The sequence below is a fragment of the Bombina bombina genome, chromosome 5, assembly GCF_027579735.1.
Source record: "Bombina bombina isolate aBomBom1 chromosome 5, aBomBom1.pri, whole genome shotgun sequence".
NCBI lineage: Eukaryota > Metazoa > Chordata > Amphibia > Anura > Bombinatoridae > Bombina > Bombina bombina.
This window is the reverse complement of record NC_069503.1, coordinates 476,980,186-477,007,135: the sequence shown is the minus strand read 5'-3', so window position 1 is coordinate 477,007,135 and position 26,950 is coordinate 476,980,186. Positions and strand designations below refer to the sequence as shown.

Sequence of the window (26,950 nt, the reverse complement as noted above, 5' to 3'; positions counted from 1 at the left end):
GCTGCGCTGGATAGGGGCGCCTATGTGTGAGCACCTGTCCGCCGCAGCTTGATAAATCGACCCTATAATCACACACACACCCTTTCCCTACATATATTTAAAGGGAGTTTAACTTGCTTTACATTAATGCCTACATAATTTAACAAGATAACGGCCCAAGCAACTATTTTTGTGTGAAACTAGCATATCTTGTGTTGTGCATTCTAAATCGATTAAACCTTCATGTTTTAATTTAGCAAAAACATTTTTTTTCTTTTTACATTATGATGGAGTCTGACAAACCATTACCGTTTTTATCCCCACCCCACATAAATGCAATGCACTTCTAAGACACAGCCTTTTGTTGAGGTCACTTGTTTTACATCAATGCTGCTTAGCACGATAACGGCCCAAGCAAATATTTCTGTGAAACTAGCTTATCTCGGCCTTACACTGCTGTCACGCCCAGCTGCAGGCGGAGAAGGGAGGCGGGACGTTAAACCACTGTCTGGAGTTCCACGCCTGGTAGCTGTAACAGCAAATAGAGCGTGAGGTTTATTTTTTTTTATATCGGTAGGAGAGTACTACAGATAACGAAATATAAAACAAACTAACAAAACCCTATGAATAGTCATGGAGAAAAACAACGCTGTACCACCTAAAGCACGGCCGTATAACAAGGTGAGACCCAAGTAGTCTAATGTATAATGTGGATTAATTTAAGACGAGAAGTTGGCATTTTATGTTTTGCCTTTGCCTCCTCCCATCTTCCGGCTAGTTTTTGCCAAACTTAGTCAAGCAACATAAACAACATATTTAATCTGGCAACATAGAGTTCGTTCTTTGTTATGCGGTAGTGATATATGTTTGTAATAAATATAAGAATAACTTCGGTCATTTAATGGAATAGTGGACCGTCTCCATTTTCTATGTATGTAATGTTCTTAAACACCGCATTATTATGCCAGATGATTACTTGAAAGTTGGGTATGAATGTACAGCTTAGAGATCATACATTTAAACAGCGGTTGTGTATAGCATTTTATTTTTCCTAAATATTTAAAGAAACCAATGTAGTTCTGTAGACCGTGTCGCAGCAAATAGTCACGTGTTTTGACAAACTGCTCAAGAGAAAGTGGAGGAAGGAGTCGAGACAGATGGGAAAATTCGTAATAAACTGAAAGAACAGTAGTTTTTCCCCCACATATGCCATTAATTATACTTATTTTCACTATTTATTGCATTTACATACACATTGTATATTTTTTTTAAATGGACAAATGTAGTTTTCTATCTAAACATTGATTTAAACATATGATATAAATAACTATCTGTGTATCTCAAGTTGAGAAGCTGTCGCCCACCCCTTAATACATAGGGTTGCCACAAAAATACCTGACAGATACATGTGTGTGTGTGTATGTATATATGTGTGTGTGTGTATATATATATATATATATATATATATATATATATAAAAATAATTTAGCGCTCCACTTGTTATCTAGCCCTAAATGTCATTGGCCTACAATTAGGGTTGCCACCTTTTGCCCAGAAGATTCATGGACACTTTCTAAATGGGGGTGGAGGGGGCGTGGCTTGGGGGCGCAGCCTCGTGCTGCCTCAAAATTAATATGAAATCAAATTTATATATGTATATAATATACTGTGTGTATATATATATATATATATATATATATATATATATATATATATATATATATATATTATACAGGTGGCCCTCGTTTAATAACGGTTCAATTTACACCGTTTCAGAATAACAACTTTTTTTCCAGTCATGTGACTGCTATTGAAAACATTGAGAAGCAGTGCATTTATTAAAATAGCCAGTAGGTGGAGCTGTCAACGCTTGTGTTGTAGCAAAGCCAAGCAAGCTGAAATTAATCGGTTTAACCAGACCTGAGCTATCGAGCAGATATCAAAGGAACAAGATCCTCCTGTCTATAACTCAGTCCAGATTGGAATGCATGGAAAGAACTGTTTGCAGAAAAATGCAAGTGAAGTCTGTGTTGTGTGATTATTTTATTAGGTTTATAATGCTGTTTAGCCAATGTTTTTGTTCATTTAACTTAGTTTATTGATATATTTTGTGTTGTGTGATTATTTTATTAGGTTTATAATGCTGTCTAGCATTTAAAGTCTTAATTTCAAAGCTTTAAAAATAATGTATTAAGTGTTACTTATGACAATTTGAGAGGGGCCTGGAACCTAACTCCCTCACTTCCCATTGACTTACATTATAAACTGGGTTTCAATTTACAACGGTTTCGTTTTACAACCATTACTTTTGGAACCTAACCCCGGCGTAAACTGTGGGAGCATAAGGAGAAAAAAATATATATATCAGCTTGAGGTAACTATAGTTATAACTTGGTGTCAAATGTTTTTTTTTTAATGTTGACACAATTCACTGTGATCACTAAATAAATACTAAATACTTGTCCCCAGTAAGTTGGACCGGTCACTGGCTGCACGAGCACGCACCTCTGCTCACTCACTGTCTTCTTGTCTGATTGTCTCCTCCTGACTGAGTCCTTACACAATCTGCGCACGCAGTGAGGAACATGGAAGTGACGTCACGTGACCCTCCTCCTCCCTCCCACATACTCCAGAGTCAGACAGCGCAGGTTCCGTCGCTCCTCCCGCCGGGTTATGAGCTCCTCTGGCCAGCTGTTTTTTTAAAATCTGCGGTCAGTGCTGTGCCAGCCCCAGGGGAGCTCTTAGCCCAGGACATTTGACGGTATTTCCGGGGCAAGGGACATACAGTCCCAGACCGGTACTGTCCCGGTGAAACCGGGGCAGGTGGCAACCCTACCTACAATACATTCTTCAGTTTTAGGGGCTTAATTATCAAGCTTAAAAACAGAAGTTATAAAGCAGCGGTTTAGACTGCTGCTCCATAACTTGCCCTCCTGCTCTGAGGCCGTGGACAGAAATCAACCCGATCGGGTTGATTGTGAAACCCCCTGCTTGCGGCCGATTTGCTGCTCCATAACTTGCCCTCCTGCTCTGGGGCCGTGGACAGAAATCAACCCGATCGGGTTGATTGAAACCCCCTGCTTGCGGCCGATTTGCCGCAAATCTGCAGGGGGCGGCATTGCATCAGCAGTTCACAAGAACTGCTGGTGCAATGATAAATGCAGACAGCGTATGCTGTCAGCATTTATCGATGTGCGGCGGACATGATACGCTACATAGTATCATGTCTGCTCGCACATTAATAAATAGGCCCCTTAGACTACATACAGTATGTAATTGAATAACATCTGCACAGCAGGGTAACATTTTTTTGTATTCTAACTTATTTGTTCAGGTGATGTCAGCATAATGCCATGTGTATGTGGGAAATAGCTTAGGCCAGCACAATACAGTGAGTTATCGTTATGCTTTTAGTGTTTGCATTTAGCTTCAGGAAAGCCATGGGACTTTTTAGTGGTCTGGTGTATACTTACCAAGCATGTTTGGCTCTGAGCCACTGTTGCCTAAGAAGGGTATTAAAGTGAAGGTAAATTTAACAGTTATTGAAATTGACCAAGCATTTATTTTTAGTATCTTAATCCACTCGCTAACTTATTTTTTATCTTTTAGCTAAAGTTTTTATAATATTTATTTTTGAAAGTCTGTACCGTCTTGCGGCCGACTCCTCCCATCTGCTACTTCCTTGTAATACTGAGTGTGACGTCTTCGGTCCCTCCAAAGCGAGTTCACGAAGTTGATTCCAACTGCACATGCGCCAATCGCCAATAACACATAGTAGTCAATAAATTACTATATTCATTGACTACTATACTGTCAGATAAAATGTTAATTAGATTAAAAATGAATGAAAATTTCCGAATTTAAAGGACAGCGGTACCCAATTAACAGTTTGTGATGCGCTTGTCCGTATTGGAGTAGTCCGTAATAATAATACAATGACGTATTATTGGAATTCCTAAATAATCCAAGTACGCATGCGCAAAGCGGGAGTGCTCGTGGATTCAGATAAGAAATAAATTGTAGAGCATGCGCATAACATCAAGTAGGCGGGTGACGTGGTGTGACGGCCGCCTAACGACCAGATTTTCAATTGGTGCAAAGAAAAACGTGATCAAGAACGAAAAGAAATAAAAAAAAAAAAATAATGGTTTGAATTTGCGGACATTAATAAAGTGAGTTAAAACGGCGATAGCTTGATTTACATTACAATTTAAGAAAATTGATGACTTAAAGTGCTATTGATTTTAAACAAAGAATTATATTAGAGATAGACATGAAGGTAACTTTACCTTCACTTTTTAAATAATGTTTGTGTGAAGCTAAGCCTCAGCTACAACTAACAGAGACTTTGCACAGTACTCTATAGTATGCACCTAGGATCAGTGACCAGATGCCAATAGATAATTGGATATTTCTGATCATGTAATAATGATCTAATTTTGTGTATCTAATAAGTTAATAACATGCCTGAGCCACAAATGCCAAGGATTTGCAGCCATGAAAACGGACAATAAATATAGCTAATTCTGCCATAGCTAAAATTCCCCAAACCTCATTTGCCATGGCTAAATACATGTGAAAATGTTATTAGCATTAAGCCAAACCTTTACAACTCCAGCAGGCAGCAACTGAATAATTGCCATCTCTAGCAGCGGTCAGCAGCATAGACTGACTGTAGACAGAGTGGTTCTTCTTGCTGTCGTGAAGCGTGTGATTACGTGACGCCCAACAGTCTCACACAGGCAGCTTGGCAGCACGGCTGAGGGGTCCGCACATCAGGATCAGCTGAGCGGAGCCTGTACTGTACACGAGTGGACACGGGCTGCGGGCGGCTGCCACTGCCAGGGCTGGGCTTGGGTTAATTAGTGCTGGGTAGGTTGGCCCGGATGTGGCTTGGACTCCGGCAACGGTCAGAAGCATCAAGAATCAATAAATAGTAAAACAAATTACAGAAATTCAAAAGCAAACTACCTAAGGCTATGTCTATTTTTTTTTTTTTAAATAAAATTACTGGGCAGTAGCCTGAAATACCGGACAGTCCGGTCTAATTCCGGACACCTGGCAACACTATTAATACATGGGGCCCATAGTCTGTCCTGTCTGTAGTGTCTATCTTTTCAGAGTTTATAGAAAACCTATAATGACATTACCTAGCTGGTACTTTACTGTCAAGGCCAGTATTTTTAAAGTGATGGTAAAGCTCTCTCTCTTTTTTTTTTTTTTTCCTCCGAGGTGTTGTTTCTACCTCTTAGCCAGTAGCTATGCTAGCCAAACGGCACAGTTCCATATGACTAGCACTGCTATTGGCTAAGAGGTGGAAATGTCACCTATTAAAAAATATGAGCTTTGCCGGAGGTGCTTAGTTTAGCAATAGAGCGATACATCGCTGGTACTTAACCCCTTAGTGACCACATCTCTCTTCCATTTTCTGACCAATTGGGACCAAGGCTATTTTTACATTTCTGCGGTGTTTGTGTTTAGGTGTAATTTTTCTCTTACTCATTTACTGTACCCACACATATTATATACAGTTTTCCTCGCCATTAAATGGACTTTCTAAAGATACCATTATTTTCATCATATCCTATAATTTACTATAATTTTTTTTTAGAAAATATGATGAAAAAATAGAAAAAAACACACTTTTTCTAACTTTGACCCCGGAATCTGTTACACATCTACAACCACCAAAAAACACCCATGCTAAATAGTTTTTAAATTTTGTCCTGAGTTTAGAAATACCCAATGTTTACATGTTCTTTGCTTTTTTTTGCAAGTTATAGGGCAATAAATACAAGTAGCACTTTGCTATTTCCAAACCATTTTTTTTTTCTAAATTAGAGATAGTTATATTGGAACACTGATATCTGTCAGGAATCCCTGAATATCCCTTGACATGTGTGTATCTTTTTTTTTTTTTTTTTTTTAGTAGACAAACCAAAGTATTGATCTAGGCCCATTTTGGTATATTTCATTCCACCATTTCACCGCCAAACGTGATCAAAATAAAAAAAGTTGTTCACTTTTTCACCAACTTTAGGTTTCTCACTGAAATTATTTCCAAACAACTTGTGCAATTATGGCACAAATGGTTGTAAATGCTTCTCTGGGATCCCCTTTGTTCAGAAATAGCAGACATGTATGGCTGTGTCGTTACTTTTTGGTAATTAGAAGGCCACTAAATGCTGCTGCTCACCACACTTGTATTAGGTCCAGCAGTGAAGGGGTTAATTAGGGAGCTTGTAGGGTTAATTTTAGCTTAAGTGTAGTAGACAACCCAAAGTATTGATCTAGGCCCATTTTGATATATTTCATGCCACCATTTCACCACCAAATTCGATCAAATATAAAAAATCGTTCACTTTTTCACTAACTTTGGGTTTCTCACTGAAATTATTTACAAACTGCTTGTGCTATTATGGCACAAATGGTTGTAAATGCTTCTCTGGGATCCCGTTTGTTCAGAAATAGCAGACATATATGGCTTTGGCATTGCTTTTTGGTAATTAGAAGGCCGCTAAATGCCACTGCGCATCACACTTGTATTATGCCCAGAAGTGACACTGTTATTTAGGTAGCTTGTAGGGAGCTTGAAGGGTTAATTTTAGATTTAGTGTAGAGAACAGCCTCCCACCTGACACATCTCCCCCCCCAATCCCTCCAAACAGCTCTCTTCCCTCCCCCACCCCACAATTGTCCCCGCCATCTTAAGTACTGGCAGAAAGTCAGAGAGCAGCATCAAAAGCCTGGTACAGAGTAAGTAAAAGAACCTTAATGGGAGTAACAGACCCTGGGGAATAAATAAACACCAGACCATTTACCCAGCAGAGCCTGGTGACAAGTACCGGAGGACAGAACTATAAAGTAGCAGCAGAATATCAGACAGAGCAGGACCTGGACCTGCCAAACACAATGATACTGAGCAGCATCTCAGCCTGGCATATGAAGAGTCTGTACTATGGACTGACCGCTCTTGAGACAAAAAGTAGGAGAGTTTGGGACAGGTAGTAACCAATGCTGGAGCAGCGAGTTCAGCTACAGCCGCATCACACATGCTGAAGAACACATACCACCGTCATAGACTCATAGCTGATTTAAAAAGTCTGCATAAGAGAAACATTTCTCATACATCTACGGTGGCGAGGCTCTTCACTCAGAATCTATGTATATGTGGCGTCAAGTTTCCCATGGTAACCGGAATAACCCACATGGCTACAAACGAAGGGCCAATCAGAGAGGTGGGCGTGGACGCCAGGGAGGAGGAGCAAGTGACGCCGGAACTCAGGAAACCTCCACAGATTCGTCAGCAGCATCCCCTTTGGAAGTAAGCCAAGAGGAAGACAGAACCGAGGAGGGCGCAAACATCAAAGCTGGACAAAAAGAGGGAAGCGGTGCACTGCCTAGACGGTCCAACCGGATGAATCGGCAATGGTCGCGCAAGTAGAAAGAGATGAGTTGGGTGACACTGTGGTTAACACATCCAGATATGAATTGTCGGTACAGGAATCAAGGGTGTTAAACAAAGGTCTGTTGTTTTGCCCCAAGATGGACATTGACTTTTTCGAATTAGATAAAGACATGCATAGATTATACCGCAATATTAAATTGAAAATATGGCATTCTTTAAAAGCAAAGGGTAATTTAACACACACACCTGAATATATTGAAGAGTCAGAATGGTCTTTTACCCCTTAATGACCACAGCACTTTTCCATTTTCTGTCCGTTTGGGACCAAGGCTATTTTTACATTTTTGCGGTGTTTGTGTTTAGCTGTAATTTTCCTCTTACTCATTTACTTTACCCACACATATTATATACTGTTTTTGTCGCCATTAAATGGACTTTCTAAAGATACCATTATTTTCATCATATCTTATAATTTACTATAAAATGTTTTATAAAATATGAGGAAAAATTTAAAAAAAAAACACTTTCTAACTTTGACCCCCAAAATCTGTTACATATCTACAACCACCAAAAAACTCCTATGCTAAATAGTTTCTAAATTTTGTCCTGAGTTTAGAAATACTTAATGTTTACATGTTCTTTGCTTTTTTTGCAAGTTATAGGGCCATAAATACAAGTAGCACTTTGCTATTTCCAAACCATTTTTTTTCTCAAAATTAGCTCTAGTTACATTAGAACACTGATATCTTTCAGGAATCTCTGAATATCCATTGACGTGTGTGTGTGTGTGTGTATATATATATATATATATATATATATATATATATATATATATATATATATATATATATATATATATATATATATATATTTAGACAACCCAAAGTATTGATCTAGGCCCATTTTGGTATATTTCATGCCACCATTTCACTGCCAAATGCGATCAAATAAAAAAAATTGTTCACTTTTTCACAAATTTTTTCACAAACTTTAGGTTTCTCACTGAAATTATTTACAAACAGCTTGTGCAATTATGGCACAAATGGTTGTAAATTCTTCTCTGGGATCCCCTTTGTTCAGAAATAGCAGACTTATATGGCTTTGGTGTTACTTTTTGGTAATTAGAATGCCACTAAATGCCACTGCGCACCACAAATGTATTATGCCCAGCAGTGAAGGGAGCATGTAGGGAGCTTTTTGGGGTAATTTTAGCTTTAGTGTAGTAGACAACCCCAAGTATTGATCTAGGCCCATTTTGGTATATTTCATGCCACCATTTCACCGCCAAATGCGATCAAATTAAAAAAAAAACGTTACATTTTTCACAATTTTAGGTTTCTCACTGAAATCATTTACAAACAGCTTGTGCAGTTATGACACAAATGGTTGTAAATGCTTCTCTGGGATCCCCTTTGTTCAGAAATAGCAGACATTGTATGGCTTTGGCGTTGCTTTTTGGTATTTAGAAGGCCGCTAAATGCCGCTGTGCATCACACGTGTATTATGGCTAGCAGTGAAGGGGTTAATTAGGTAGCTTATATGGAGTTTGCAGGGTTAATATTAGATTTAGTGTAGAGCTCAGCCTCCCACCTGAAACATCAGACCCAGTGATCCCTCCCAAACAGCTCTCTTCCCTCCCCCACCCCACAATTGTCCCTTCTATCTTAAAGGACCAGTCAACACAGTAAATTTGCATAATCAACAAATGCAAGATAACAAGACAATGCAATAGCACTTAGTCTGAACTTCAAATGAGTAGTAGATTTTGTTTCCTACAATTTTAAAAGTTATGTCTTTTTCCACTCCCCCTGTACCATGTGACAGCCATCAGCCAATCACAAATGCATACACGTACCATGTGACAGCCATCAGCCATTCACAAATGCATACACACTTATTCTTGCACATGCTCAGTAGGAGCTGGTGACTGAAAATGTTTAAATATAAAAAGACTGCACATTTTGTTAATGGAAGTAAATTGGAAAGTTGTTTAAAATGGCATGCTGTATCTAAATAATGAAAGTTTAATTTTGATTGAGTGTCCCTTTAAGTACTGGCAGAAAGTCTATATTTATATAAAAAGCTATATTTTTTGTTTTTGTTTTTCTAAAAGCATATTTACATATGCTGCTGTGTACGATCCCCCCCTTAGCCCCCAACCTCACTGATCTCCCACTCTAACTTAATGGGCGCCATCTTGGGTACTGGCAGTACCCAGTTTAGAAGAAAAAATGGTTTTTTTTTTTTTTTTTTTTTTAATTTTTAAACTTTTCTGTAGTGTAGCTTCCCCCCACCCCTCCACGATCTCTTTTTTTGTGCTTTTGCACAAACATTAGGCCACTTTTTACTAAAAACGTTTTCCGTAGTGTAGCGGTTCCCACCCGCCCCGTGCACGCGCCCGCCATCCTCCGTGTGCGCGCGTCTGTGCGTGCCCCCGACGATCCCGCCCCCCTTGACGTCACACGGGACATCGATGGCCGGTATCGGTGGGTGGGAGCCGACTTGGGAGGAGGGTGGGCGGCCATCGGTGTGCCGTGTGACGTCAAGGGGGGGCGTGATCGTCGGGGGCACGCACAGTGGCTCTCTCTGCATCGGATGGCCATTTAAGGGTATTGCAGGATGCCTCCATTTCGAGGCATCACTGCAATAACTGGAAAGCAGCTGGAAGCAAGCAGGATCGGTTCCAGCTGCTTTCCACACCGAGGACGTGCAGGGTACGTCCTCAGGCGTTAACTGCCGTTTTTTTTTTTGAGGACGTACCCTGCACGTCCTCGGTCATTAAGGGGTTAAAGAAACTAGGTCTAAGTGTTATTTTATTGAAAATGTTCTTAGAATAGTACTGTATTGGAGTAATTTTTTGTTTCAGGAAACTTGGTATGTCCAAAAGAAGGGGACCGCTATGGGGTCCAATGTCGCCCCATCATATGCCAATTTATTTATGAGTGAGTTTGAGGAATGTATTTCTATGAAAATGAATTCTTTAGAGAAATGGGCACTGTTTAGTGGCGCTTCATAGATAACGTCTTTGGCATATGGTGGGGCGACATTGGATCCCTAAATAGGTTTGTGAGAGAGTTGAATTCTGCAGTGAGGGCGCTGGAATTTTCGGTTACTTACAGTGAGGAGGCTGTAACCTTTTTGGATACAGTTGTGTATAAGAAGGATAACACATTAAGATTTGATCTCCACACTAAAGAAACGGATAGAAATACACTGCTGCACTATGATAGCTTTCACCCTAAGAGATTGAAGGATTCATTGCCCAAAAGCCAACTGCTAAGGGTAAAGAGGATTGTGAGTGATGAGGATAGGGTAAATCTCAGACTACAGGAGATGCAACAGAAATGTATCCAAAGGGGATACCCTAGGGAACTATTGAAAGAAAATATGTTAGAGATAGGTACAGGAGAGACAAGAAAATAGAAGATACCAAACGTATGGTATTTGTAACACAATTTAATCCCTACAGTGAGCGAATCCATAAGATACTTAATAAACATTGAAATATACTACGTGATTTTCATGAAGATATCCTTGAATTTAAAACATCCCCAATGTTAGCACATAGAAGAGTAAAAACTCCTAGAGATTATCTAGTTAGTACCGATATAGGTTCAAAACGTAAAACTGAACAAACTTATATTGGTAAGAAAGTCACAGGTAGTTACCCATGTCTTAATTGTGCGAGTTGTAACTCCATTATTAGAGGAGATTCATTTTATCACCCACATAGTGGGAAAAGATATGCCATCAATAATTTCTTTACATGTGAATCCAAATATGTGATCTATTTGATCAAATGCCCATGTTCCTTAATCTACTTGGGTGAAACTACCAGCAAGGTTAGAGATAGGATGAGACAGCACAGGTCAAACATCCGATGTGGCAATTTAGAAGCACCATTATCAGCTCATTTCAAAGAGAAGGGACACAATATTAGTCGGTTAAGGTGGCAAGTTATTGATCAGGTAGGAATATAAAGAAATGGAATGGATCGGGAAAAACTCCTTAAACAGAGGGAAATGCAATGGATAAACAGGTTGGAAACATTAAGACCTAAGTGCTTAAATAAAGATTACGACTTAGCAATATTTTTTTAATATGGTAAAATTATGTTGATATTATGTTTTGGCAAAAGTTAACAATATCCAGTATGCATTCCTATAACCTATGATCCAACGGTGTATGCATAGGTTCTAATTTAACAGTATTGTTTTTAAGTAGAGAATATATATCTATAAATACACCTTATATTAGGTATATTCCTGCAATTTAGAATTATAAATCATTGCACTTTGAACACAGATACATCGGTGAAATGGAACCACTACTCACAAGCTGGATACATACATATACTAAAATGGAAATATCCCTTTAAATCCTTTGAATCAATTTCGCTGTCAGCGAATCAAGTAATAGCAAGAGGTTAGTAGGGGGAAGAGGAACAGGAAGAGGAAAAGAACCTCAGGCCAGACAGGAGCACTACAAAACAAGTACAAAATATGAGGGTCATTAATCTTACTAGTACTGAATTAAGCTTTGAAGAAAAGAAGGATCTAGAGCTAGGTCTCAGTTTTGTTCCAGCAACTGACTTTAAGGTATTTGATACACTCTTGGATGTCAACAGGTTTGTGCGTAATTTAACAATCAAGAAATTCTACTACAGTGAAGAAGCCCCAGAGTGTACAAATACATTAGAGACAGAAAAAAGACAGGTATTGAATGATTGCTTTCTTTACAAAGACGCAATAGATTTTTTAACATTGAGTCAGTTGGAAAGAGAGAGTATGGGGACCACTTCCAATAAAGGAAGTCATACAGGGTTCAAAAATTAATCCACATTTTATCCCATCCATTTTAGAGGAGAAGCGTTGGAGAGTTTCCTCAAGAGGGTTGAGGAGGACCTGATAAAATTAAAAGCAGAATGTAACACTCAAAGGCACAATCTCACACATGCAGAAAAGATAGGTTTGAGAAGATTGAAAGAGAGGGAAGGCATAGTGATAAAAAATGCTGACAAAGGCGGCACAATAGTAGTCAATGAGGAATCACATTACATACAAGAGGCAGATAGGCAACTAAATGAGGAGGTGTACCAGAGATTGCCATATGATCCCACGGCCAGGTTCCAGGCAGAGCTGAATGATCTACTTGATGATGGACTGGAAGAGGGCTTGTTGGACTTGTGCACCTTTGAGTATTTATATGTGTAGGAACCAGTGACGCCTATTTTCCATCACTTACCGAAGGTGCACAAGTCCATCAAGGATGTCAGGGAGGGGTAGACCGATCGTTTCTGGGATCGGGTCACTCTTAGAAAATCTGTCGAATTGGGTGGAATCTCTGTTGCAACCACTGGTGTGGAAATTGCCCACCTTCCTCCGTGACACCAAACATCTGTTAAACATAGTGGAAGAGATCACTTGGCTTCCAGAGTACTGCTGGTTGACAGTGGATGTGGTGGGATTATATTCCGCCATTCCACAAGACAAGGGCTTACAGGCAGTTAGACATTTGCTTGACTATCTGAGTGAATACACGCAGGAGTTAAAGGACTATATTCTGCGAGTCATCAAATTCCTACTAAATCACAATTATTTCAGCTTTAGTGGACAATTCTATCTGCAGAGGCGTGGGACAGCGATGGGGGGCTAAATTTGCCCCAGCCTATGCTAATTTGTTCATGGGCTGGTGGGAGCTGTCCCACGTCTTTGCAGATATGAATCTTTTTGACCAACAGATAGTGGGATACAAACGCTACATAGATGACCTGCTGTTTGTCTGGGCAGGCAGCAGGGAATCAAGTGAGCAGTTTGTGTCATACCTCAACAGCAATGATGTTGGTCTGTCTTTTACTTTTTGTTTTGATATGATCCAGGTGGATTACCTTGATATCACGCTAATAGGTGACAACGTTGCTGGTGGGGTAAGGACAAGACTTTTCACTAAGCCCATCTCGACTAATTCACTTATTCATGCGAGGAGTAGCCACCCACACCATATGCATTATGGCGTGGCAAAAGGCCAGCTAATCAGAGCTAAGCGTAATTGCTCTGATGATTCTGATTATGTAACTGAAAGCAAAATACTGGTACGGAAACTGAGAGAAAGGGGTTATCCAGAGGGTCCAATCAATAGAGCCCTGAGGGATGTCAATAGTATGTCCAGAGAGACACTACTGCAGTCCAAACCCCCCAGACAAAAAGCCACAGGTGAGATCACCTTTGTAACTACTTACTCTAGTCAGAAAGAGAGCAGCTGGTTAAGCTGCAAAGGGCATTACAAATGTGGCACTAGAAGTTGTACAGCCTGCAATTATACATCAGTCAGCAAGGTGTTTTAATCCACACAGACACATAAAGTATATGAATGTCAAAAATGTACAAACTGCAGAACTGAATTCGTAGTGTATATGGTGGTATGCCATCAATGTAAACTACAATACGTAGGGGGCACCTCCAGAGAGGCACGTACGAGAATTAGGGAGCACCTTAATGATATTGACAAAGAAAGAACTACCACGGGAGTAGCGAAGCACTTCTTGCATGTTCACCAAGGAAACGTTAGCACCCTTAGATGGATGATAATAGATGTAATAGATAAAATACCTAGAGGGGGCAATAGGATGAATGAATTGTTCCATAGTGAGGCATACTGGATCTTCACCCTAAACACACGCAGACCAGCAGGTTTGAATATAACAGATGATATAATAAATTTCTGGGAGTAACAGAGATAATAGGAAAGAATTGGGCATTGTTAAATTATGGAATAGGTTAAAACATATGAAATCGCATTATTATGTTAAACCAAACTATGGAGAAACTGATTAATCCTAAGGTCACATTCAAATCGGCATAAGTAGAAATGTTATTTATTGAGAATAGGGTACAGGAATGAAAAAATCTCACCATCATAGGGTAGCATTTCATTGTACATTATACAAAACATTTGGCGTAAGTGAGAGAAAGCAACACATTACATAGATATAGTTAAGTTTCAACACCCATGTCCCCTTTGCTAATCAATCATAAGTGGAGTCTTAAGTAACTGTATAACAATCATATCAAAATACCGTAATAGGAGTATTCCTGTAAATAGTATCCATCTACATAGAGGGTCGTCCTAACAACAGCGCACATGTAACAAACATTTATAGGCGCAAACAGGGACAATGAGATGCAAGACATCTTTAGACAAACTAGTAACTTAATCATTTAGGTGTATACATCCTGCAGCGTCTGACAGCTGCATCGGTAGTCATGAATGAAGGGAGGTGTGTAGTGGGAGGATCTCAGAAACCAATGCTTGACAAGTGAAAGGGAGGAAATAGCTAAGACACTATTTCAGGCAACCAATAAGATTGTGAGGGGGCATTTAAAGCTCCACAGGTGAATTAAGCTAATCGAGTCTATGAATAAGGCATAACAGCCGAAATGCGTCAGACTGGCCTGTTTTGTGACATAACAGCTGTTTATTTTAAAGATTACTGCACGTTAGCACTAAGATTTTAATTGTATGAATAAAGCATCGTTTTACCCAAGTGGCATTCTTGCAATTTGTGGATCTATTACGGCCAAGGAGAGGGCCTTTGTATGCTGCTGCAGGGCGACAAGCCCGGGTCAACCCGTGGGAGCTCCGGGTACATACTTACACACTCAACTGCCAGGATCAGTGAAAGCTGCAAGATCGGTCGGATACCGGTTCGCCAGGTCCACCCCGTGAGTGGTCAGGAACAGTCACGAGGGAGTGACGTCAGACGCCGTCGGAAGAATCCCGGAACCGCGACAGAGTGGTGAGATCGGGTACTGAGGACATGGCTGAGAGGGGCTAGACGGAAGAGGCGAACAGAGGTGAGCCCATAGTACCTGTTTTTTTACAGCCACCGCTAGCAGCCCGGAATCATCTAAGCCAGTGGGGCACCACCTGTATTCGCTCAATAAGCATGTCCTATAAACCAAACAAATTGGTTGGAGATATAAGGATAATTGCTCACCACAGATCCTTCACTGTGTCTGCTTTGTTCAAAGCAATCTACGGACCCATCATATGGTAAAGGGATTCCCCTTATTTCAAACCGCATTGACGCAGTAAGCCCAGGATCACGTGAGCACTAACGGTCATACCAAACGTAGCCGTCAGACGCCATTACTAGTGGCTTAACATTTAAGGACTGCAGGGATCGGACGAGGATAAGTCTATTTATGCTTAATCGTTTACATCCTCTTTGGGGTAGTATCTTACTAACTGTGAATTTGACTATCGGCTGCTTTTGGTGCTCCTAGCACCTATCGTGCATTTGTTTTCTTGTGCTCTATAATCTGTTATTGGCATATTTATGCCCAATTGTATGTGAATGAATCATTTGTACTAGATACTGTTTTATATAGACGATTCTATGAGCACTACTATTTTAAAGTATTTTATTATTACGACAGTTTTTACTCTTTATATTTGTTTCATTTTAGTAATAAACTGTTTACTTTTTTCTGTATATTTTCTGGCTACGTGTTTGATCTTATATAAGTGCTATCCTGAAACCTATACAGTATTATTATTATTTTTTAATTAAGTATTTTTTATTGAGCATTTAGTTATGTGACACCACTCCAGCATTTGTTTGCGTCTATATAATATCTTTCTGTGTCTGGATTTTTACTGTCAATTTAAGGGGATAATAAACCCCAAAATGTTCTTTTATGATTCAGATAGAACATACAATTTTAAACAATTTCCAATTTAATTCTATTATCAAATTTTCTTCATTCTCTTGTTATCCATTGCTGAAGGGACAGCATTGCACTACTGACAGGAAGCTGAAAATATCTATTTAGCCAATCACAAGAGACAAATGTGTGCAGGCACCAATTAGCAGCAGCTCCCTACTAGTGTATATGTACATATTCATTTTTTAACAAGGGATACTAAGAGAACGAAGCACGTTTGAAAATAGAAGTGAATGTAAAAGTGTAATAAAATTACCTGCTCTATCTTAATCATGCAAGTTTATTTTGACTTTCCTATCCCTTTAACCCTTTGGCTGCTAAGCCATTTCCCACCTGGGTGCTAAGCTAGTTTTAAGTTTGTGTGAATAAACTATAAAAATATTTTCTAATCAAAGCACCATATTCCATGAATATTTGCGCAGTCCACTTTTGTGCTGGAAGTACATACAACCCCTCATTTGATGCGTCAGGGGGTGTACTTTCTACAAATGTGTACTTTATGTACCCTAATTTAACTTCCCAGGTGGCTAGAGCTGTTTAACTGCAAATATGGTAACCTTAAAAATCTTATTTAAAAATTGTCTTTAAACGTTTGGGGTGATGTCTAGAATTAGACAGCTGTAGCCACCTGGGAATTTAAGATACAGTATACAAGGTACAAGCTAGCACAAATTTGGAGTGCGTAAGAAATAAATGAACATGTCACTTTGCTTCTAATTTTTAAATAAGATTTTCAAGGTTGCCATTTCTGCACTTAAACAGCTCTAGCCACCTGGGACGTTAAATTAGGGTATATAAAGTACACATTTGTAGAAAGTACACTCCCTGACGCATCAAATGAGGGGCTATATGTACTTCAAGTACAAAAGTGGGAGTGCACAAATATTCATGGAATATGGTGCTTTGCTTAGAAAATATTTTTTTTCTAAGCAAAGTGACATGTACTTCATTTATGTCTTATGCACTCCAAATGTGTGCTAGCAATACATGCAGCCCCTCATTATATGCGTCAAAGGGTGTACTTTCCAAAACTGTGTACCTTGTATACTGTATCTCTAATTCCCAGGTGGCTACAGCTGTTAAACTGCAGACATGACTACCTTGAAACACTTTAAACGTATAGGGGTTATATATGCAATTAAACAGTTTTATCTACCTCATTAATTGACTAACCTAATTCGAAATGATTTTATGTTTAAAAACATAACACTCTTTTGCATTACCCACACAAGCATTACAGGTACTCACACTGGTTGAATTAGCACACGGATACCCATGTGAGCAGTAACGCCACATCAAGGCTTCAACCTTTGCTACTGACCATTCACACACCTTTCATGTCTGATTCACTCATAGAGCACCCACCCCTACATACATCAAGACTTTCATCCCTACTACTGACCATACACACACCTTTTGTATCTTTATTCACTAACAGAAACACAACCCCCTACCACTGGCCAGTCACACACCTTTCATATCTCCCTTCATACGTACCTTTTGCTAGGGGCAACTCAATCACTGGGCTAGTCAGGCGTAAGCCTCAACCAGGGCACTGTGCTGGTCAGGCGTAAGCCTCAACCAGGGCACTGTGCTGGTCAGGCGTAAGCCTCAACCAGGGCACTGGGCTGGTCAGGCGTAAGCCTCAACCAGGGCACTGGGCTGGTCAGGCGTAAGCCTCAACCAGGGCACTGGGCTGGTCAGGCGTAAGCCTCAACCAGGGCACTGGGCTGGTCAGGCGTAAGCCTCAACCAGGGCACTGGGCTGGTCAGGCGTAAGCCTCAACCAGGGACATGTATCTGCATTTCAGAGCCTCCTGGGGCTGTGAGGGTATGCAGCTAGTATGTTTCCATAGTATGATAAATACGGAAGCATTCTGGCATGCATAGCCCTGGTTTAGAGGGGCAGTCTAGACAGTAGTAACGGGTCTCTTTACGACGTCCATGCTGAAAGCACACTCTACACCTTCTACTAGGGAAAGTTTTTTTTCTCAGTAGCTGGTATATACGCAGCAAAGTGACGGCCTTGCATTCTCCTCACTTGGCCCAGTTACTGGAATATCCCCTGAGGAGAGAAGGCTTTTAATAATAATAGATTCCTGAAATTTCAGGAAACGTAGCCCTCTTCCTTGGGTAGCCTGATACAGGACAAATGCATTAAGCATTGACAATTGTATCAAGTGGACTGCCAGTTTCTTGTACCATGTATATGCTTTGCGAGAAGCAGAGTATGGTTCAAGCATCTGGTCAATCTTATCTACCCCTCCCATATTCTGATTGTAATCCAGGACACATATGGGTTTCATAGTTGGAGTGCTCTGTCCCCTGACATAAACAGGAGATGTGCTCTCATCATGTATAGTTGTGAGAAGATGCACATCCTTCTTGTCTGTGAATTTCACAGCTAGCAGCTCATCAGAGCGCAAAGCTGAGGTCTCTCCTCTCTTGCTTTCTGAACATGTGAGTTGGAAAGCCTTTGTGATTGTCACGGATTGTGCCACACGCAACAATGCCCTTGCTATATAGCAATTTAAATAATGGCACACCAGTGTAAAAGTTATCCACATATACATAGTAACCTTTATTAAATATTGGGTGGAGTAAGTCCCACATTATTTTTTCACTTGCAGCAAGGGAGGAGGGACAATCAGGGGGTGCTAGAACAGAATCCTTGCCAGTGTATACCCTAAAACGATAGGTGTATCCACTAGAGCTCTCGCACAGCTTATACAGCTTGATACCATAGCAAGCTCTCTTAGAAGGAATGTATTGTTTAAAAACAATACGTCCCTTATATAAGATCAAGGATTCATCAACCGATATGTTCTGGCCTGGAGTATAGCACGCTTGAAATCTTGCCAATAAATGGTGAAGAACATGCCTTATTTTAAATAATCGGTCATGTTCTGGGTTGTCCTGTGGCAGAGCATTTGCATTATTATTATAATGCAAAAACGTGAGCAGTAAGATATATCTGTCCCTGCTCATTGTAGCAGGGAAGATAGGGGTCATCTGAGTAGACTGCTTTGACCAATATGAGGCTATGCTTTGCTTTTGCACAATCCCCATTAGCAGAGTGAGGCCCCAGAATTTCTTCATCTCTTGCAAATTGGTCGCAGTCCATCGATGTGCTCTGGCATGGCGGCTCAGTTCTGCACCAGCATTTTGAAAAAATTGTTCAGCGTACAGATTTGTCTGCTGAACAATAAATTCTAAGAACTCATCCATAAACAAATCAAAGTAGTTGATGGGTTCAAAATTTGCAGTGCCCACCAAGAGGCCAGAATTGCCAGTAAATGGAGGCAGCACTGGCTGAACCATATTAGGGGAGGTCCAGTTGTAGCTTGGAACAGGCCTGCCCATGACTCCCACATTATGCTGTGCGGCCACTGCGGATGTTGTTGCAACATCCCCTATGCCAATGACTCCCACAGTATGCTGTGGGGCCACTGCGAATGTTGTTGCCATCCCTCTGCCACGAGAACTGACAGCTCTGAACTGTCTGCGGCCACGCCGTGGCTCAGTTGGTTCATCTGTCTTACTTGAACCGTCACTATATGACGACAGCCCAGGGAAAAAGTCGCTGTCAGAATCTTCTGCAGCAGATGTGTCATCAGAGAAGGAATCAGAGTCTAAGTTCATAAGAATCTCAGCTGCTTCCTCAGCACTCATCAGACGCTTAACCATAATTCTCTTAACAAAAATGAAGATATTTTCAAAGAAATTATGCTGCTAGAAATAACTTTTACTGCAAAAAATAAGCTTTTTGCAGCAAAAATGAAAGGATTTTAAACTATGGGGAGAGCTGAGCAAAGAAGATGCTTACTCACCTAACACACAGGCCAAAAGGCTGATAATAAAAATATTATTAATTTTTCATAAAAAGCATCCCTCTACCATTGGTAATTTGTAACCACATGATCTAGGTGATCATGGGATTACAAATATAATATCAGGAGCCATACTGGAAAAGGGAATGTGACATTTTATCGTTAAGTGATCACTGCATTTACACTGATTACTACAGTGATCATTTAGTTAGAATATATAAAGCAATTTTTTTTAAAAATATTAATTTTTAGAAAATATATTTTGGGGGTCTCTAGGCAGTTTTGATTTTTATTTATGAGCCCCTAAAGACCCCACATAATTTTTTTTTTTTTTTTTTAAACTTTTTCAACATTTTGTTTAATAACTTTTTTTTTCTTTTCTTTAAATACCACATACTATATACCGTTGGAAAGGTGCGTGGGTCTTGGTGGTCTGTAGCTGCTTAGATGCCTGAGATAAAGGCTTCTAAGCAGCATGCCCCCATTTCCCTATAACTGACAATTGTCAGTTGTCGATAAAGTTGCGCGGGGACGTCACTGTGCGTAACGTGAAGCCCCGCCGATGCCTGTCACTATGCAGGCCAGATCGCCGGTGTAGGAGCCGATGGAAGCCCCCAGATCTCCCTCAAAGTGGGAGAGTGCTAGTGATGGCTCTTAGCTGTCATTAGCACCTGACTGAGACAATTTGTTACGGCTCAGAGCCATCATTAGCACTCAAGGGGTTAAGCAAGGGAAATATGCGCCTTTTAAAGGGATATTAAACAGTGCTACTTCTGTAAAAACGAATAAAAGTAAACCTAAAACAGATTTATATAAAAAAACAGCAAACAACTTGCATGCTTTTTTTTCATGAAGAGCATTTAGAAATTCTCAGTGTAGCCTCTGCCCCAGTATAATATGGGAGCTGAAATCTTTGAAATTTAGGTTATATTATGACTGATCTAAGCATGATCATGTCTGACTCCCTATTATCTAGTCTATTCACTTAAAGGGACACTGAACCCACATTTTTTCTTTCGTGATTCATATAGAGCATGCAATTTTAAGCAACTTTCTAATTTACTCCTATTATCAATTTTTCTTCATTCTCTTGCTATCTTTATTTAAAAGCAAGAATGTAAGTTTTTAGAAGCCGGACCATTTTTGGTTCTCAACCTGGGTTCTCCTTGCTGTTTGGTGGATAAATGCTGTCCAGGGTCCTGAACCAAAATTTTGCTGGCTCCTTAGCTTAGATGCCTTCTTTTTTTAAAATAGATAGCAAGAGAACAAAGAAAAATTCATAATAGGAGTAAATTAGAAAGTTGCTTTAAATTGCATGCTCTATCTGAATCATGAAATATTTTTTTTTGAGTTTAGTATCCCTTTTAACGGCACAAATTTTAAGTATATCCAGCACAATCAAACTCAATGAAGTGTGCAAGCTGTAATAGGGCTACTGCAAAACCCCAAAGTCGCAAACAAGGTAACAGCCACACCACTGGTATTTTTTCAATCCTTTATTCCATAGTTGAATGGAATAAAGGATTGAAAAGATACCAGTGGTGTGGCTGTTACCTTGTTTTCTATTCACTTAAAGGGACAGTATACACCAATTTGCATTTAACTGCATGTAATAGACACTATAGAATAATATGCACAAACACATATATACAAATGATATAAAAATCCAGTATAAAACATTTTAAAAACTTACTTCCAAGCTCCCAATTTAGCACTGTTGATAAGATTTGCCTGGGACACCCACTGAGATCAGAACATCCTCCCCTGCATATAAAAAGACCCATTATACAAACTGAAGCAGTCCGAAGTCTGTATACATCAGTTTACATCTAAAACTTTGGGGCTTGGTTAGGAATCTGAAAATCAGCACGTTATTTAAAAATAAGCAAAACTATAATTTTTTTACAAAAACACACCCAGATGGGCTATATAAATGGATCATCTACAAAACATTTATGCAAAGAAAAATCTAGTGAATAATGTCCCTTTAATAGTAACCAACCTAGAAGTTTTATGTCATGAGGCTAAGATAAACCTTCCTGCAGAGGCCCTCTCCTCCTTTTAAAGCTGTGACAGGAAGAAAAACAAATGTAGGGAAACAATAAATTAAAGATAAAATCCATTTAAATTAGATGAATAATACATATTGCAATTCTATTAAAGAGATGGTAAGGTCAGAAATGTTCTCATCGTTATTCAAAATTTAATATTAAATAAAATATTTTTCTAAATAACTTATGCTGCGCTTTCTATGCGGTTCAGCAGCTATTGTGGTCACAAAATATGTACATTTCCAAACCCATCGTGAGGCTAATTTGCATTAGCCACTTAAAGTGAAGGTAAAGTTCTCGTAAGTAGCATATGTTTTTAAGTACCTTATACTCAGTTAAATCCAGTCGCTAGGTTTTTTTTTCCAAAAAATGTAATTATTTTGGTATATTTTTATCTTTATTTTTCATTCCGTTACCTTCCGAATCTCCCCGTCCTCCATTTCCTGTTTTCTGACACTGTGACGTATAGAGCGGTCCCACCCGCTCTATACTTGTTTAGTAAGCTCGTGCACATCGAGCATGGAGTAACTGCGCATGCGCATGCTCTTTGGACACAGATCTTTGCGCATGCGTTAATTGCGGTTGCTCGTCTCTACTGCGCTTCCTTTGTGCGCATGCACGGAACAAGGACGCGCTTGCTTAGCCGAAAGAACTACAAAAGGCTATGCATGCGCATAAATAACTAAACCTTGCTGACGTCAATTGACGGCCGCCTAACGGCCAGTGAATCAATTGGTTATTCAAACAACGTGATCGTTGTCTAGAAAAAAAAATGAAATAACGGGTTGATTTACTGGGAGCCGGGTGGAGGATAAGAATCAAAGATATCTAAAGTTAGATTGAGGTACGTAAATAATGATGAATTAAAGTGCTATTATTTTGCAAAGAGATATTGATTTCTTTGAAACAGTACTATTTACTTTACCTTCACTTTAAGATGGGGAAACCTGGGTTCTCCATTCATTTCAGTTCTGGGTACAGGGAGGAATCATAACGCATGCGCTGTGTTATGCAGAAAGTCTATGCATTCACATTTTTAATTCTTCATTGTGATCTTGGTTCTGGTGGTCACGTGACTGCAGTCATTCACGGAGGACTGGGAACATAGTAATATTGCGTATGCGTTAAAATTGTGACAATACCTGGCAAAAGTCTTCAATGAGCTCTTTGCCTATGCGTGTAAAACTCTTCTAAAATGCGCAGGTGTTGCAATATGTTAATTGTAGCGGATAATTTATGCGAGAATAATAGCATTTAAGACTGCCCTTTCTAGGGGGCTGGATAATGTGACGTAATGCTTGAAAATAAAATACACCTTTTATTAGATGATCGGAGCTTCGTTTTGAAAAAACTAAGTGGAATCACATTATACTTGATCATTTGCAAAAAGAAAAAAAAAATTGAGCATACTTTACTAATCCTTTAAGTATATACAACTGCTTAGTGCTTTTTTTTTTACAACAATGTAACAGACTGTTTAACATCCCTTTAAGACAGTGGTTGACAAATATTTTTTAGGAGCCAGATTTAGGGGAGATTAATATTTTTTGTGAAATTTGAGGCTGTACATAGCGATAAATCAAATTAATAATAACTTTAGACAAACTGACCCTCTTGCCATAAAAATAACTATATTCATCTTTCTGAGATTTTTTTTTACATTTAAATCTTACTATAGTTTTGAAGTTATATAGCTTTATGTTCTTCATATATTTATTTTACAGCCGTTTAATAAAGTAAGGAAGCCTCTCTTCAAGTGTGAGGTAAGTTCTGTTTTTTAAATAAAAATATGCTAAGCAGTGTGACATAATTCTATAAAATGTTGATTTTTAGATACAAAATATAATTGCAATAACATAATTTTAAAGGGATATTAAACACTAAATACATTTTATAAACCTAGTATTGAGGTTATTCCCCCACCTCCCTCAAGTCATGGGAGCCCCTTCCAGAAGTGTACCTTTCACTGCATTCACCTTCAGATACATGCAGTGTAACCTAGGTTTTAAAATGGTGTCACCCATAATTAGAGGGAGGTGCATGAATTGTATCTAGTGTTTAGTGTCCTTTAACAATAATGGCATTATGAAGCCCTTTTGGCTAGTGCTTCACAGTACCAATCTTTATACAAAATTAGTGTAAGTGAAAACATTCTCTTTAGTGTAATTTTATGATGCAGAGGCATTTCGTTTTTCTATACTGATTGCACCGGTACTGATATTTATGTTTTGCATTTTGATACTATTGACTTGTTCTTTTAATGGACCATTAAATACCGTATGAATTGCATAATATACAAGTGCATAATAATAAAAAATAAGACAATGCAAAAACACTTGGTATAAATTTTAAATGAGCAGTAGATTTTTTCTCCAACATAGGTGTGTCCGGTCCACGGCGTCATCCTTACTTGTGGGATATTCTCTTCCCCAACAGGAAATGGCAAAGAGTCCCAGCAAAGCTGGTCACATGATCCCTCCTAGGCTCCGCCCACCCCAGTCATTCTCTTTGCCGTTGCACAGGCAACATCTCCACGGAGATGGTTAAGAGTTTTTTGGTGTTTAAATGTAGTTTTTATTCTTCAATCAAGTGTTTGTTATTTTAAAATAGTGCTGGTATGTACTATTTACTCTGAAACAGAAAAAAGATGAAGATTTCTGTTTGTAAGAGGAAGATGATTTTAGCAGAAGTTACTAAAATCGATTGCTGTTTCCACACAGGACTGTTGAGATGAAGTAACTTCAGTTGGGGGAAACAGTTGGCAGACTTTTCTGCTTAAGGTATGACTGGCCATATTTCTAGCAAGACTATGTAATGCTGGAAGGCTGTCATTTCCCCTTATGGGGACCGGTAAGCCATTTTCTTAGTTAAATAAAAGAATAAAGGGCTTCATAAGGGCTTAAAAAACTGGTAGACATTTTTCTGGGCTAAAACGATTGCTTTGCTAGGCATATTTTGCAGATTCTAACTATTAATGGTTATTATAATCTTGGGGATTGTTTAGAAAAACGGCAGGCACTGTGTTGGACACCTTTTTCAGATGGTGGCCTTTTCTAGTTATAGACAGAGCCTCATTTTTGCGCCACTAATGCGCAGTTGTTTTTGGAGAGCAAGGCATGCAGATGCATGTGTGAGGAGCTAAGAATCACTGAAAAAGCTTATAGAAGGCATAATTTGGTATCGTATTCCCCTCTGGGCTTGGTTGGGTCTCAGCAAAGCATATAGCTGGGACTGTATAGGGGTTAAATGTAAGAACGGCTCCGGTTCTGTTAATTTAAGGGTTAAAGCTCTGAAATTTGGTGTGCAATACTTTTAATGCTTTAAGACACTGTGGTGAAATTTTGGTGAATTTTGAACAATTCCTTCATACTTTTTCACATATTCAGTAATAAAGTGTTTTCAGTTTGAAATTTAAAGTGACAGTAACGGTTTTATTTTAAAACGTTTTTTGTGCTTTGTTGACAAGTTTAAGCCTGTTTAACATGTCTGTACCATCAGATAAGCTATGTTCTATATGTATGAAAGCCAAGGTGTCTCCCCATTTAAATTTATGTGATAATTGTGCCATAGTGTCCAAACAAAGTAGGGACAGCAATGCCACAGATAATGATATTGCCCAAGATGATTCCTCAAATGAGGGGAGTAAACATGATACTACATCATCCCCTTCTGTGTCTACACCAGTTTTGCCCACACAAGAGGCCCCTAGTACATCTAGTGCGCCAATTCTTATTACCATGCAACAATTAACGGCTGTAATGGATAACTCTATAGCAAACATTTTATCCAAAATGCCTACTTATCAGAGAAAGCGCGATTGCTCTGTTTTAAACACTGAAGAGCAAGAGGACGCTGATGATAACTGTTCTGACATACCCTCACACCAATCTGAAGGGGCCATGAGGGAGGTTTTGTCTGAGGGAGAAATTTCAGATTCAGGAAAAATTTCTCAACAAGCTGAACCTGATGTTGTGACATTTAAATTTAAATTAGAACATCTCCGTGCACTGCTTAAGGAGGTATTATCTACTCTGGATGATTGTGACAATTTGGTCATTCCAGAGAAATTATGTAAGATGGACAAATTCCTAGAGGTTCCGGTGCCCCCCGACGCTTTTCCTATACCCAAGCGGGTGGCGGACATAGTAAATAAGGAGTGGGAAAGGCCCGGCATACCTTTTGTTCCCCCCCCTATATTTAAGAAATTATTTCCTATAGTCGACCCCAGAAAGGACTTATGGCAGACAGTCCCCAAGGTCGAGGGGGCGGTTTCTACTCTAAATAAACGCACTACTATTCCTATCGAAGATAGTTGTGCTTTCAAAGATCCTATGGATAAAAAATTAGAAGGTTTGCTTAAAAAGATTTTTGTTCAGCAGGGTTACCTTCTACAACCAATTTCATGCATTGTTCCTGTCACTACGGCAGCGTGTTTCTGGTTCGAGGAACTAGAAAAGTCGCTCAATAAAGAATCTTCATATGAGGAGGTTATGGACAGAGTTCAAACACTTAAATTGGCTAACTCTTTTATTTTAGATGCCGCTTTGCAATTAGCTAGATTAGCGGCGAAAAATTCAGGGTTTGCTATCGTGGCGCGCAGAGCGCTTTGGCTAAAGTCTTGGTCAGCAGATGTGTCTTCCAAGACAAAATTGCTTAACATCCCTTTCAAGGGTAAAACATTATTTGGACCTGATTTGAAAGAGATTATTTCAGACATCACTGGGGGAAAGGGCCACGCCCTCCCACAGGATAGGTCTTTTAAGGCTAAAAATAGGCCTAATTTCTCCAACATAGGTGTGTCCGGTCCACGGCGTCATCCTTACTTGTGGGATATTCTCCTCCCCAACAGGAAATGGCAAAGAGCCCAGCAAAGCTGGTCACATGATCCCTCCTAGGCTCCGCCTTCCCCAGTCATTCTCTTTGCCGTTGCACAGGCAACATCTCCACGGAGATGGCT

The 26,950-nt window shown here is 39.5% G+C and overlaps 1 protein-coding gene across 2 annotated transcripts in view; it reads left to right on the top strand.

Moving 5' to 3' along the window:
- Window positions 1–442: 442 nt before the first annotated feature.
- LOC128660488 (uncharacterized) overlaps window positions 443–26,950 on the top strand; it is a 61,515-nt gene continuing 35,007 nt past the window's right edge. The window contains exons 1-2 of one of the 2 annotated variants that reach the window (XM_053714363.1): window positions 443–660; window positions 23,718–23,756. In XM_053714363.1, coding sequence (XP_053570338.1) covers window positions 613–660; window positions 23,718–23,756 — 87 coding nt within the window. In that variant the 5' untranslated portion in view covers window positions 443–612. The remainder of the gene's footprint in view (window positions 661–23,717; window positions 23,757–26,950) is intronic. The other variant, XM_053714365.1, reaches the window with a different exon arrangement.